The following is a 16,239-nucleotide window of genomic DNA, read 5'->3' on the forward strand; positions in this document are numbered from 1 at the left end:
CATTCATTTGACATGTTTAAATGTACATAATATAAATGTATTATGATTCGTACTGCTGAATGATCTATGTATTTATTTTCATGAACCCAGTCTCTTCAGTATAAATACATAATACTTATATTAGCCTCAAATCAGAAGCTGGTCCACTTAGAGCAACAACTATTGGCATCATTAAACTAAAGGCTTAAGTGTCAGTGTAAAATGATCACCATGCTCCCTTTAAGGCTTCACTTACAAAATTTAACAGAATAAGAATCTGATAACGCAAAATAACCATTAATATGAATTTGTAAACCTGTACAGAGAGCAGCAATTGTTTGGAAGTATTTATCACACTCACGTGCAAGCAACATTATGTAGTCGGGCTTCAGTCGTTCTCAAAAAAGAAAAATAAATCCATCCTTACCCTGATGCCTGTTATATGTCCATGTAAATTAGCTCTGCTATAGCAACACTTCTCTGATACATATGTCAAAACTCTTTCAGTTACATGCGTATGAAGCAATATATGATGTTTAAATCTTCAAATCATATATTAAATTAAATATAGAGCAATCAGCTTGACTTGGGTTTTCTCATCCTGTTTGAGTCTCCCATATGAAAAGCTATAGCTTATCAATAAGGCTCAAGACAGATACAAAGGAGAGATGACACACCAAAACTTGATTGATTAGGTCAGTTTCTCAAAACAGAAATAAAAAACGCAAGATTTACAAAATAACCGTTTTCTAACATAGGCTCATATTGACATCTCCATGCCCAAAGTTTTAGAACTCCTGTCAATCATACAACAGAAACAGCCCCAGAGTCATGACAGTGTTGAAGTGCTCCACGTGTTTCCCAAGGAGAAGGTGGGTGTGGGGAGTGTGGGAATGTTCTGCTACCTCTCCTCTCCTTCAGGGTAACTTTACTGGAGCTGTGATTATCTGTTGGTGAACAGAGCGAAGCTTCTCTAATGCACTCTGCGTTACTAGGAGCTCTCCATAGCATCCAGAACTTTCATAATTTGCTGTTTGATGGCCTTAGTGGCATCACCTGCATCTGGAATTAAATATCTGGAGGAATGAAACAGAAGAAAATAAGTTCCTTTGCTTGCTAATAACATGTTTATTTGGCATAACATGCCACTGAAGTGAAATGACCAGGCTCTTAAAGGGGCATACCACACAATAATGTGCTGCATACAAATAGGGGAGAGCGGGGCACAACAGTTTGATTAATTATATTTTTACACAAGCAACACGCACATCTCTGCTACAAATGACAAATTAAAGTTCTACTATTTCTATTTATATACAAGTATGTTTACTAAAAAATACCCACTCTTAAATAATTTGCTGAATCTAGTCTGCATTTCTTGAGACTAAAAAATTATTGATCAGTGCAATTTAATTTTATTATTATTTTATTACACCATTTCATCCAAGTCTGTCATGAAAATAATTTTGTTCTGGTATTTTTATCGATCAACTGGTTTTAAAAATGCTGAATAGTATTTTGCCCCAGGCCAGAAAAAATGAGCAAAACTTACAATTGAGTCAATCAGAAATGAACAATCTGCATTGTTTAATACAGTGTAATCCATACCTCTCCACAGCCACTATCTCCACTCCTTCAGCATTGTTGTTGCCAAACTTAAACGTGATGAGCTCTGGATGCTTCTTCTTAGAGGTGATCTTCACCACAGAGTTTAAGGCCTGCCGGGATTGAATGTATGCAAAGCCTTTACGGGCAGCAATCTCTCTTAGGCAGTACATGTGTGTCGCAGTGATCAAGAGATGGCTGTGGAGGACAGAAAAGTAGGAAAACTGTCACACTTTTCTCGTTCAATTTCTGTTATAATATCAAAGCTGGACCAAAACACTAATGCATAAACACTGTGGCTGTATACTTTTTGTATATAATCAACTGTTTCTTCATTGTAAACTTGGCCTGTACCGGCATCAGTCCCATTTCCTCCTCTTGTGTTAAGATGGGTAGCCTTACCTTGGGAACATGTGTCCAGTCTCCTTAACCTCATTGCATGGAAAATGGTGCTTTATATCTGGTTTGTTTATCCAAGTCGGAATATTGACAATCTCTTTCCTGTCATCATCTGATACTGATGAACTGTCAATCTCATCTAAAAATCAGGGAGGAAAAATGACATAAGAGATATTGAAAAACTAACTAACAAAGAGAAGATGCAAATGCCCCAACTGCTCAATTGGTAAGAATGGCAAAGTGATAAGGCTTTGTACTTTATATTATTTTTATTTAAATTGTTTTAAAAACAATGTTTAAAATTTTTATTTTAAAATACATTCTTTTGTCATTTTTACCATTTGGTCAATGACTTTGTCTTAGGCTTAGCTTAAAGGAATATTCCACTTTCTTAAAAAAAATCCCGATAATTTACCCCATGTCATCCAAAACGTTTATGTCTTTCTTTATTCAGTTGAGAAGAAATTATTTTTTTTGAGGAAAACATTAAAGGATTTGTATTATTTAATAAACTTTATTGGACCTCAACAGTTCACAGTTTCAATCAGTTTAAAATTGCAGTTTTCAAGCTGGCTTCCATGGGCTCTTAACAATCCAAACCGGCATAAGGGTCTTATTCTAGCAAAACGATTGTCATTTTCAACAAGAAAAACAATTCACTTTTAAACCATAACTTCTTGTCTTGCACTAGCAATGTGATGCGCCAGTGCGACCTTACGGAATGCATCAATGGAAAGCTTATTTATTCAGAAAATCAATAAAAAAATTGACCCTTATGACTGGTCTTGCTGTCCAAGGACACATAATCTTTACAGTTTTATGTTCTGTATGGTTGAATCCACAAAAAAGGCCAAATCAGTTAATGTGATTTTTGTAATTTCTTAAAGGTGCGGTCAGGGAGTTTTAGCGGCATCTAGCGGTGAGACTGTTAATTGCAACCAACAGCTTAGTCCAAAGATCACCCCTCCTTTTCCAAATGCATAGTAAAGGCAAGCTATGGTAGTCACCACAGGACTAACATGTCATCGTCTAAGACAACATGGTGAAAAATGTGCTCTTCAGAACAATTTGTCTGTTTAGGGCTACTATGTAAACAAAAATGGCTCATTCTAAGATAATTAAAACATATTTGTTTATAATGTAAGGTCTTTACACACCACTGAAAACACAGTTATATATATATATTATATTCCATTTCTGTCAATAGATCCTCCTTCATTTCACACATTGCACCTTTAAATGTGTAATGCCATAAGGCTTAAATGACCTAATTTTACAATGTCTAAAATGCATTCTAATCTACATCTACTACAAAATAAAAATACAAGAAAAGCTGGTCTGTCAGCAGAGATGTTAAAAATGTTACCTCATCTGTTTAATTGCCATGCAAAACACATGCAATGATGAAAAAATACCAAAAACGAATACAATTTGAAGTAGACACAGAATACAACTAATGCTAAATGTTTTTCATATATTTAACAGCTATAAAACATAAATTTAGCTTCTTTTAGGTAACATTAGTGGCAGTTACAAATAAAAGAGACAGCTATGAACTGCACCCTTTAAAGTACTAAATGCTCTGCCCTACAGAGTGAATAAGGTACAGTGATGCTTACTTTTTACCTAACACACCTGCCAAGACTTTGATTAACTGGTTCGGTATTAATTAAAGTGGAAAATAAACATTGCAAGATGATGGCCACCCAGAAGCAGGTTTGAGTATCCCTGATTTAGATGGCAGTTTGTAGTAAATGAAGTGTATTTACCTGTTTCATACTCTTCCTCATCACCAATGCTGAACACCGGCTTCACGCCTCTATATGGCTTTCCCACACGATCACTGCTGCTCACGTGCCTGAATGAGGAAGGAAATGTATTAGATGCTTATGACAACTCTTTCCGAACAGAGACTTGTCTTAACACCATCACTGTCTTCCATGTCCTAAGGAATTCTGAGAGCATGGCAGTTATATGAAGTGTCCTCTAGGATTAGAAAAGTTCAGTACTGTTAGTTGGAAGAGAGGGAGGTTAAAATGTTTGCTATTGTATCGGAGATGAGAATCACAGTGCATAAGGCCATGCACTTTTAGGGGCCATTTACACAATTAAAAACTTAATTTGCACTTTGACCTTTTTTTGTACTTTGATTGTAGTGAGATCGCCAACTACTGACTTTGCATACATAAAATACAGTTTTTGGTCCTTTTGTGGATGTGAACAGGAATCATTTTGTTTAGCATTCATATCACAACTGTGATCCTCATCTCTCTATTATAAACAATGAAGGCTTGCAGTCTCCCATCACATATGGTACGGTCATTGCAGAGGAATAAGACAGCAGTAATCAGGCTTTCAAGACACAGACTGTTGGTAAAACAAGAAAGGCACAAAGTGGCAAGCGCAGTTAGAGGTCAGAAACTGTCACATGGTGACATAAAAACCTGTGGATAACAGAGTGATATTTGTGATTTAAAATTCTACTACACATGCGTGTCTAAAAATGCAAGTTTTATCAGAAAACAATGTGTTTGCAAGTAAACAGAAGATTTGTAAACAACTATAGATAAAGGTAATGCAGATGCATATGTTGTTAGGGCAGGGGTGCTCAGTCCTGCTCCTGGTGATCTACTTTCCTACCGGAAGCATACTCCTCAGATCTCCAGAAGCAGGACCATGTGTTAGAACATACACGAGTGTGCCATGTAATCTAGGTTTTAATAACCCCTACAATGAGCTGAAGCTGACAGCGCCACCTTGAGAGGACATGTTGTGGACACCAGATGCACGCTGATGGGGCACAGACAAACATTAATTAAGTCTTACCGATCCAGTATCCCCTTTTCTGGCCAGGGCAGATTGAAAGATATTCTAGCATGAAATAACAGGGCATAGGTCGGGAGTATTAAACAAATGAATAACTTATATAGTACCATAATATAAATATAACACTAAATATGCAGTAAGTGATGGGTGGTGCAAAAGAATTCATGTTGATCACTGAATAAGCCAGATTTTTTAATATCAATAGAACATGTCTGGACATAAGATGCTCACCTCTCCACAGGTGTGGAAGTATTTTCAATAAAGCTGATAACCTTCTCTTTTACATTTACTGATTTTGACTTGAGTGCGAAGGTCATTTTGTTGACAAGTGACTTGACTCCTTTGCCATCTGCACCATTTAGTTCTCCCTATATTAAGACAAGAGAGATAGTATTATTTAACAATAATGAAATTAACTCTAGGCTAAAGATATTTTTTAGATACCAGTGGCAATAAAATTATTGTTAAGTAAGCAAAAAGTAACTGAGCATTTCAGAAACTAAATGAACATTTAAATTAATCTACAAATAAATTATAAGTTATATTTAAAATATTTACAAACAACTGAATATGCATTTCACAACAGAACATTTATTGATAAAATTTAAATGAAGTCTGTTATGAATAGGGGGAATAATAAATTAAGCACAATAATTTAATTACCAACTACATGACATTACATGACTCTTTAAGTGATCAACTGCAGAATTTAATAGCCAGATATGCCTGTCTTTGAAATGACTCTATTTTGTTCCTGTCATGATGAATGGTGTTAGGAGGGGTCTATCGGTTGTTAAAGAAAATGCTTGCTTTACTCTTAAAGCCCACAAGATGGCATAAATGCTTCAATAACAAAAAACGAGGGTCTGTTTAAAGGGACACAAGGCAGCATTTTTATGTTAATAAATCATCTTCATAAGTCGGTATATGGTTAAATGACTCATTACATGACGAATGAAGACTCTCTCGCCCGCCCCTACCGTCTGTAGGAAGAATACCCCACTTGCAAGTTCTCTGTATCCGACCCGGTGTCCTTCAGTCTCGTATAGTCTTAGATATAGAACGCATTTACTCCCAGACACTAGGGGGAGCTAGTAGAGAGATAATACTCAGACTTGCCTTGTGTGCCTTTAAACCTCTTTTACACACAAAACTCACATCTGCTGAGCTAAGGCTGCTGTGGGATCCTGAGGTGCTCACAATCCAGTGAACATAAACATTATCCGGCCCTTCAACATTAATATCAGCCAGGTGCTGCTGCAAAGCTGTGCATGAAAAAAACAGTCTTATTCCCTATACAACTGCTGATCAAGTTTATGACATTATTATCACAGTTCAGAAACAGTATGGATTTGTATGTAAATCTAAAGAGAACTCACCCATAAAGCCACCTTTTGCTATGCTCACAAACTCTTTGTTTTTCTAAAAACAGATTAATCACAAATATTTAGAAGAACTCTAACATGGCAGAATGGTGTTTTGCACAGGAAATCAATGAGCAGTAGCAGATGTAGTTCTGACCTGTAAAAAGTGGGCGAGCACCATGTTCATGTACATATCTTCCTCTTCACGTCCACTGCCCATGAAACACAGATGCTCTCCGCTGGCCACAGAGCCGGACTCCAGAGATTGCTTTTGTGCCTCCAGAAGAGACTTCACTGACAGGGCAAACTCAGAAGGATTATGGAGCATCTGTGAAACAGTACAAAAACACACCATTATTTACTGAACTTACTGTTGTAACCAGAAAGTGTGATTTTCAATAGATTCTGAAATAAGTATACATATAAATTTGTAATGTAATGTTGGTAAATCTAAATATAACAAGGGTGCCTTGTGACCTCAATTACTTTTTATGCTAATACCTAATAATGCACATTCTTACCAGGTCAGAGTCCAGATGAAAGGCAGTGGAGAGGTGACCAGCATTGTACTGCTCTGCTGGACGACAGTCGACGACAAAAAACCTCACACCCTCCTAAACATCACAAGAAGCCACACTGATAAAAAGCCAACATGATCTGAGTGGACAGATTTACAACAACACAAATCATAACAACATGAAGCTTCACCATTAACATGGTCCCATTGGTCATATTATCAGGCTTCAAAATTATCCTCCTAATGGCTCAGACCATTTTGCGAATTACTTTAGCGCCATGGCTGCCCTGTTAAATGTGATAGTGAAGGTTTGCATGGCTCTAACGTATAAGTATTGTTGAGGGACTCACAGGTTGTAGCTGGTTGGCCTGAAGAATCTCAGGAACAGATACAGGCAGACAAAGCGCCTGACTAAGGTCCATATCCTCTTCCTTCAGAGCCACCAGACTGCTGCCAAACAAATTATGGTTCTCCTACAAAAAAAATACATTTCTTAGCATTTTGGGAAAATTAGGCTCATATTTATTTTAAACAAGAGCAAGAAATAGTTTTAGAATTTCTTGTCTAATACAATGTTTAATTATTTGAAAATTAAATTTATGTCTATACATGCACTATATGGACAATAGTGTTGGGACGCCCCTTCTAATGAAAAGATTTGACTACTTTAGCAAATTCCGCAAGCACAATTCTAAATGCTATAGCATATAATGATATTCTAGAGGCTTTTGTGCTTCAAATTTTATAGCAGAGTGGCGGCTTTCAGCTAAAAAAAAAAAAACAGCCAGCTGTTTTGAAAAACGGCAGGCTTCCATTGGAAACAATTGAAAACATGCGCTCACCGTGGGCATAAAAGCTTTGGTGTGCACGCCCCCTTAGGACAGCACCTTTTTCCAGCATGACAACATCCCCATGTACAAAGCAAGGTTAAAAAAGAAATGATTGATTCAGTCTGGTCTGGAAGATATTGTCTGGTCATAATAAAGACCCAGACCTGAACCCAGCTGAAAACCTTTGTTATTCCTTGCAGACTCTGAGCCAAACACTAATCACCCAAACCCACTGTGCCGCCACAAACATCTTTATTAAAAGAGGTGTCCCAATCATTTTGTCTATATGGCGTATATCTAATTATGAGATTAGAAGCATAACATTTTAATCATTAATTTCACTATGATTTAAATCTTTGACCATGGCCTTACTTAGTCAATAATAAAGTGGATATATTTTCACAGAATGTTCTTTAAAGTATGTAGGATGATTTTACAAAAATGACTTTAGCTGGGTTTTCAGAGGCAGGGTCAACATATGGTATCAACTGCGATTAATAATAACAATTGTGATCAACTGATAATGTAATGCATCAAAATGTACAGCATTGAAGTGTTATATTTCCATGTTTTATATCTTCTATCAAAGATATCCTACAAAACGGGTATATGACTTAATAAAATACCACTGACAATATGCTTACATTGCATAGGCAGAGGAGAACTGACTCCTCCATTCCCAGCCATGGAGTTTTTGGTTTCTTTTCCACAGTTGCCATTGGTTTGCTTACCAATGCTTGGTTTTCAAAGATAAACAGTATATTATTGGATTCAATGTTACTGTTGCTTGAAATGGAACTGCTCAATGAGGACCATATGGACCTCAATACATTTATTTTACATTAAGAATTTATTTCAGTAAAGGTAATTTGAAACAATGCGTTTCGTGGTAACACTATATATAAAACTGACTTTACATCACATACCCGGCTGACAGAACAATTATATAATGCTTACCTTTCTGAGAGAAAGAGGAGTCTTGCTACTGTAATACTGTGCTAATGAGAACAAGTCTTCAAGATCTTGTGTATCTAACAATGATGGTGATTGCTCCAGCATTTCTGTAAAAGAAAATATTTGAAAGCTATATTTACATGTGACACAAATCAATGTAACTGAAACTTGAAATTATTTATTAAAAAATGCATAAAGAAATGTACCGATTATTTTCTCTTTACTGTCTTTACTGTCATCTTCAATGATAAAGATGCCGTCTCTGAAAATAAGAAAAAATATATATACATTTTCATATCAAATTTCACATAGTTTAGAAAGAAATACTTTGGTCATTAACCAATTCTGTGCTCCGGCATCACATACTTGGCATTGACGAGGATGATGAGCATGAGAAAGAAGATCAGAAAGGGATCGGCTTGTTGGAGGTAAATGTCCCATAAGGCTTGTGTGACCTCAGGGGGACAGTGGCTAGAAAAGAGACTGTTCATCTACAGGAGGCAAAGAAAACATAAGTAGAACATACGTTTTTTTTAATCTTCTTTATCTTTTACCTTAATTGATATTTCGAGCCATTGGGTCATTGTACAAATATATATTTTTTTATTAATGTGTGGATTTTGTATAGAGCGGTATACAACTGGTATGTATCTATATGCTGTAAACAGAGAAAGACTAACCCAGTTGATGGCATAAGAATCTGGAGTGATCTTTTTTGTATCTAGAAATGAGCAGAATTCAGGCTCATGGTATTGCAGCAGGAGTCTGAACAGGTGAAAAGGCCGTCCCTTCACTACACAGTCTCTGTAGAAAAAAAATTGACAATGAATCATATAAATAAACTGTGAATAAAATGCAAATGATAGATTATCTACATTAGACAATTTTGTTGGTCCATAGTGAACATGGAAACAGGGCATAACTAACCCTTATAATAGACATGTTTTAAATGCTTTATTTACTCATTTGTCATATCTGTATAGGACACGGTGTAAAATCAAATTAGATTCTTTCAACAGAGCAAGAAATTTGTTGGGTGATGAGTGATGAGGTGGTTTTATTTGCTGCTATTTAATGTTGCAGAGAAAATACCATTAAAGGGGGGGTTCAATGGTATTTCAAGCATTCTGACGTATTAACACAGTTATAGAGTTGTTTCCTCATGCTAAACGTAGGCAAGGTGTCAAAAAAGCAGTTGGGCGTGTTTCAGAGTATTTCTGTGCCGAATGCACCTCGCCAGGGTTCGTACAAGTTTCGGAAAGTTTTTTTTCCGATTACAGGTCCAACTGACGTTTCAGGGGTTTTCTATACGCATCACTTCTTTATATGGGCACTTCCCCCAGAAAACCCCGCCCACCCGTCAATCAGCGATAGACGCTAGAACTTGCAAACATCATATCACGCCACATAGCTTTGTTTAATTTCAAAACTCAACAATGGCACGAAAGAAAAGTGTTTTTTTGGATGTAAGGAGAAGAAAGCCAGCCCTTATGAAAACAATGGATATGGTTTATTATTCGGGGTAGCAGCGGAGTTTTGCGTGTGTGTTTGATGCGCTGGATTTTCCCAACCGGGCCATGAGTTGCATGCGGTGAGTAAGACTTCTGTCTTATGTTGGAAATAGGCGCGTGCATATTATATAAAATGACACGAACATGTAGTCATATGTTAAACAGTGTTGTATAGTGTTGCATGACTCGTACTCGCTCCTCCCGCAGTATAACTCCTCCTTCTTCATTTTTTCGTACGTTATCGGAAAGATTCGGTAAAGCTAATCTTTCTTTTATAAATCTGATTAAACTAAAGACTCTTCGGAGATATAAAGGATGTAATACTACTCTTTAGGTACTCCAGATCAGTGTTGGGGAAAGTTACTTTTAAAAGTAATGCATTACAATATTAAGTTACTGCCCAAAAAAGTAACTAATGCCGTTACTTAGTTACTTTTCATGGAAAGTAATGCTTGCGTTACTTTTAAGTTGCTTCTGCGTTACTTTTTCTTACTTGGCTAAGGCTTGATCTCTTTCAGGCCTTGCAGGTGTTTTTTATGATCACAAAAATGTCAAACTCAGGCCTGCCATCATCGTTTCTGACTCAAACTGAGTGCGTAATTCTACATTAATATGTTCAATTTAATTCAGTACATTATTTTATTTTTAAATTGAATGAATTAAACTGAAAAGTAACTCGCATTACTTTTTTAAAATAGTAACTCAAATATTAATGTATACATTTATAAAGTAATGCGTTACTTTACTCGTTACTTAAGAAAAGTAATATTATTATGTAATGCACGTTACTTGTAATGCGTTACCCCCAACACTGCTCCAGATTAACATCAGAAATACAGAAACTGCATGTGTTACGTGAGCTTTAAATCAGCCTTTACCTACTGTTGTACCCTATATAGTTTTTTTTACAGTACAAACTAAACACATATAAATGCACATAAGAATCCCTACCGTGGGATGTATTTGTTCATAATGGCATAAAAGCAGTTGTATAGGTCTCTGCGGGGCAGCTGCAGGCCCAGAAGTGGTTTAAGGAGGTCCGGCCAACTAAGATCTGGAGTGAAGGTGACATTTCTGGACTTGCAGTAAAAAGTGATTACGGACTCTACATCTGATACCAGGTCCCGTCCGTCTTCTCCCGATTTCCCCAGCTCATCTAAATGCAGAAGTGTCAAAAAGTAACAAATTAGCTCCAGAACACAAGAAATCATTCCTGACATTATTTTCCTAGTCCACCAAATCTTTATCTACCTTCCCCCCATTTAGTTTGGACTTATATCTTTGAAATAAACAATAGGATTTACCATGACACAGGTATTCTTAGTAAAAAAGTAAATAATGCAAACCAGAGATGCACACATACATTGATTTAAGAAAATCATAATGTAATTGAGTGTTGAACTACGTGTGGGCTGCTCTGTGGCACAGCAGGATTTGGGGATTTTGAAAAGCACTGAGGGCCATCACAACTAAATCAATGTATGAAAAACACTGTGAAGTATGTAACTGATAACTGGCATAATAAAAACAAGATGAGGAAAGCTTATTCACCAATAATCTGCTGACTGCGGCTGTGAATGAGTGTTTGTTCTGGTAGGTCCAAAGCCCCATCCCATGAGGACAGACTGTCTCCTTTACCAGAAACGTTCAAAGCAATCTGTCAACACACACAAATGTCAGGGACAGGAATAAAATATGGAAGACTGAACACAGGAATATATGAAAAAATTAGGGCTTTGGAGACTATTGCTTGAGACTTTTATCCAAAGCATTAAGCTATACACTTCATATGTATGCTTGTTTCCTGGGAATCGCACGCATGAACTTGGCTTTGTTACTATGATGCTCTACCAGCTGAGGTACAGGAACAGCTACAGGCTGTCAAATTGCAGTTCAACAAGGCTTCAGCACTACACAATGTAATATAGGCCTAATCCCCAAGAGGTGTAAGGCCTAGCTATAGTTTCCTTAATGGCCATCCGATCGATACAGAGGCTCTCTAAGGCCTTTTAGGACTTATTGGCTCTGATGGAAACCCCTCAAAAACAAAGCTCTGCATGTGTCTTATATATTCTCTCATATGCTCTCACACATTTTTTTTATTTATCAACACACTGTGTACCATTTGATTTACAATAAATAAATCTTCAAATTAAATAAAAAATAACAATAAAATTCTGTTTAATTTTATTAAATTAATGTTTTTTGTATTAAATCTAATGGAAAATTTAACATAAATTTAATTTGGTAATTAAAAAATGTGTGTTGCACTAAAGTACATTTTCAACCGTAACACAATATGCACACGCAATGTAATGCAAATCTAAATATTTCAACCATAATAATCATCCAGAGGCACTACTTATTATTCTCCTGAATTACTCTACAAAGAAAAAATCGCTTGGTCAGTTTTGTATTGTTTTCCAGCACAATACAATGTAAACAATGTTTTCTGCATCTGCAAACTTCATCTAACAGTCGCATGTCGTAAAGTAATCGCGTAATCAACTGCCAGCATTATGAGAGAGGTGCTGAACACAGACTTACCATCCATAACCTGGCCCGTTGTGATGGGGATAGGTTTCGGTCCTGGACAATACCATCCTGGTCAGCAGGCAGATCACATTCTACTGAGTCAAGAGCATCAGCCAGATCATGATCCCTTCAGAACACACACACACAGACCAAGATAAGACAGTCAGGTCTGTAGGGGTGTAACAATACAACGCTATGAATCGATGCGTCAATCAAATGTTCAACGATACAAGGACACATCTAAAATATAGATATATAAGGTAGTGGTGTGATGCCACAAGATCTCATTGTACTAAAACGTCACAAGATTTCTTGTCGAGGTGAAAAGCTTTCTCGCTATATCAGCATAGATCAGCATTTGAGTTTGTGTCAAAAACCTTTTAGAGTGCACGCAATTATATTATTTTGTCTTTTACTGTGTGCTTTTTTGTTTGGGTTTTCAATAATGTTTATTTGTGAGCTTATATAAGTCTGAAGTGAGTTGTGTGTTCGACTGTTGTGTTTGACTATTGCCTTATCATTATTCCCCTTCCCCTATTGGATAAAGGGAGACTTTCATTTCTCTGAAGTACTACTTTGCTTACACTAGATGATTAAGAAAATTAAGCAGATAAACTTAGTAAGTGTATAGGTTTTCTTTGGGATAAACACATCTTTTCTCAGCTAATGTTAAACTTCACTAAAACAGAGAAGCTATTTTGAGGTCCCTGCTATACTGCCAGTGTTACACGACAAAAACAAATGTTTAACAAAGCTCCACTCACACACTGTAAACAACAGTGCTGAAAATCAAACAATGGCCATCACTCACAAAGACTGCACTTCAATTATTTCATGAGCACCGCCATCATCTGCAGCTAATTCATTTATACAATATTAGCAAACACAATCTCCACTGCAATAGTGCACTTCAAACACTTCACTCGATTATAGATGTAATATGAGATAATGACAATTTAATGAATTGTTCATGATTACAAATACAAAAGAAACTGAATTGTAACTTCAACTCATTATATTATTTAACTACTGTTAAGATATCAGAGGGCTCAAAGCTTCCACATCTTAAAATAAACTATACATTTTATGCCAAATAACATTCAAAAAGGAATGTCCAAAAGAATGTAACATGAAAGGTTCACCTGGGATGCACCTTGCACATTTGCATGTCACTTAAAGTGGTCTAACAGCAAGCCTTAGCAAACATTCCAAACTAAAGTAAAAAAAAACCTCAAGTACAAGTAAACCCTCAAGCACACATTTAGACAGCATGAACTTTTTATCTGTGATTAATAATAAACTTTACAGTTACACCCTAAACATGCATTGCTACTTTATCTCTCCTATGGAGTCAATTTTCTTCCTGATCACTGTCTGCAAAAACAGTAAGGTTCATATTTAGCTCAAGAGGAAGAGAACAAAGGTTTGTCTAAAAAGGTGTGGTTCTGCATGTTTATATTTTCCATGGAGGAACCGCTACACAAATATCTTCAAATAACACAGATTATAGCTTCACGGAAAACAAACCGTGTTATAACTCAATTCCTCTTTATTTAAACTGTTGAGCAAAAACAAAAGAAAACTTAAGAGTGTTTAAATGGTAAAGTCCAAAAAGACTGTCATTATAAAACATAGAAATAATGTAATCTGTTTGTTATATATTATGATTTATGCTTGACTTTTAGACAGAATTATGCTAAATTATTAAAAGAATGTTGACGTCATGAAGTTGTCAGGGTGGTTGGGCTTTAAATGGAATGCCAATTCAACCATTCCAGGTGTGCTCATAACAGGGAGGAGTCTGTGAGGATCATCACATTTACCTACTCTGCTTGTGTTGATTTATTGAAGCATCCAGTCATCCACAGTCTTAACAGAATAATTACAGAAAGACATTAATGAAAGACCAAACAGTATGACACATACCTTAAGTCATGCACCCATGCACATACAATTGTGTCATATCAGTAGATAAGTGAAGATGTTATTTTGTGAATAACACAAAGAACAAAGTCTTATAATATTATTAAAAAAATAATTAAACACAAATGTATATGCTATGAGATTCTCTCAAACTCACAATTTAAACTAACGAAGACATGACACAGCTGAGCATAACGTTAACTTACCGAATTTACAATAACTTCCACATTTCCCAACTTTTCAGAACACCAGAACTAAACGTCGGATTAAGTGAGAACGTGTAATAACCACTTACTAGCGTCCATTGAAATGGACGAAGTGAAAAAATCTAATTTGAAAGACAAATTATATCATCATACCATAATATTTTATGACAGTTCTTTTGTGTACAAAGCTACGCTAACACTAGCAAAAGCTAATTACCAGAACCAAGTCTTCAGGAAACAAAGACAAGATACAGATAAGGCAAAAGATTTATATTTAATCGATTAGGTGACGATACCGGTTGCCATAAAAATGAAAAGAATGTGTTAAACTATTAAGGAGGTCTAGGAGTCTCCTAACAATACGCCGACTGCTTGGCTTAGCCAAACTAGCAGCTAAGCACAGCATCGCTGTCAGTCAAACGAACGTAGTGTATTAGCTACGGCTTTTTAATAACATGTCTACAACGGTCCAATTGACAATATCGGACTCGTATTAGTGAACTATTTTACTAATAAAGCTGACCAGCAGTATTTTCTTACCAGCTGCCTTGAAGTACTTCCCCTACAGCATCCGCCATTGCTGTGGTGACGGTCCACGTCAAAATGTGTCGTAAATACAGCGCCCTGATCAGACGCGGGCGCTGGACACACGTCTACATACAAAACTAGTTAAATCATATAGCAAAACGTTCACGAAATTGTTTAGGCTGCGAGCGATAGACTTATGTCGCCAAGTTATGACAGTTTGACACTTGTTGCATAACGTTAAATGTCTGGTAATATCTGTGACATTAAAATAACAGCTTGCCACCAAATAACGACATTAAAGATGAACCAAAGTTTGCAAACATTTTGCAACAGCTCTCTTTATTTTAGATAATACGTCATTAACATTAAACATTACCAACATCACATATTTATTTAACTGAGGCATATTTTGTGCACAATCAACAACAGATCAAGCACAACAACACATTCATTGATAACCCTTTGTTGATAACCTTTCGCCTTTTACAGAAACTTATTGTAGTGAACTTCAAACATGCAGCATTCTGAATTTACTTTTTGCTCCTCAAAATTAGTCTGTATGTAAAAAGAATCAGATTCAAATGCAAATTGACCAGGCTGGGGAAAATAAACATAATGTAAACTTTAACAGCCAATGCTTAAAGATCAAAATTCATGCATAGGCAATTTATCAATTACTTTGTAAACTTATTAGCGTAGGTTGAAATTCAAGCTTCTGTAGTAAATGTATTGTTACACATTCTGCAAAATTATATCCATGGTTTGTGTAAAAAAAACATGGTTATGTTACAAGATTAGAGACCTGAAAGATAAGGCTACATTAATTATGATTTATCATTAGTATTGTTGTAGGCTATTATTTTTAAAGATTTAAATTATTTTTGTTTGATTTTAAGGTTGTTTAAAAGGATGCCGATAGTGAACTTTGTTGCAATATATACAAAGTGAAGATATTTGACTACCTAGTAGTGTTTAAAAATAAATCATGTTTTAAAAAATTTACACCAAACTATAAATCATTCCTAAATATGATCAGGCCATTTTTATAATGATTCTAAAGAC

General features: G+C 36.0%; 1 protein-coding gene across 2 annotated transcripts; it reads right to left on the reverse strand.

The window, feature by feature from the left end:
* Positions 1 to 56: 56 nt before the first annotated feature.
* On the reverse strand, positions 57 to 15,292 carry tbc1d23 (TBC1 domain family, member 23). Of its 2 annotated transcripts, XM_065264950.2 has the most exons (19): positions 15,190 to 15,292; positions 12,533 to 12,647; positions 11,537 to 11,642; positions 10,937 to 11,141; positions 9,155 to 9,278; positions 8,841 to 8,965; positions 8,681 to 8,736; positions 8,478 to 8,581; positions 7,041 to 7,163; positions 6,695 to 6,787; positions 6,331 to 6,501; positions 6,189 to 6,231; positions 5,968 to 6,074; positions 5,041 to 5,177; positions 4,810 to 4,854; positions 3,753 to 3,841; positions 1,987 to 2,122; positions 1,588 to 1,782; positions 57 to 1,055 (listed from the first exon to the last, which is right to left on the reverse strand). In XM_065264950.2, the coding sequence occupies exons 1-19, from the start codon at positions 15,225 to 15,227 to the stop codon at positions 971 to 973; spliced, it is 2,097 nt and encodes a 698-aa protein (XP_065121022.2). In that variant the 5' UTR covers positions 15,228 to 15,292; the 3' UTR covers positions 57 to 970. The 2 variants fall into 2 exon arrangements, with proteins under 2 accessions (XP_065121022.2, XP_065121023.2); XM_065264951.2 differs by lacking the exon at positions 4,810 to 4,854.
* Between the last annotated feature and the right edge of the window lie 947 nt (positions 15,293 to 16,239).

This window comes from Paramisgurnus dabryanus, chromosome 7, assembly GCF_030506205.2.
Source record: "Paramisgurnus dabryanus chromosome 7, PD_genome_1.1, whole genome shotgun sequence".
Classification (NCBI taxonomy): domain Eukaryota; kingdom Metazoa; phylum Chordata; class Actinopteri; order Cypriniformes; family Cobitidae; genus Paramisgurnus; species Paramisgurnus dabryanus.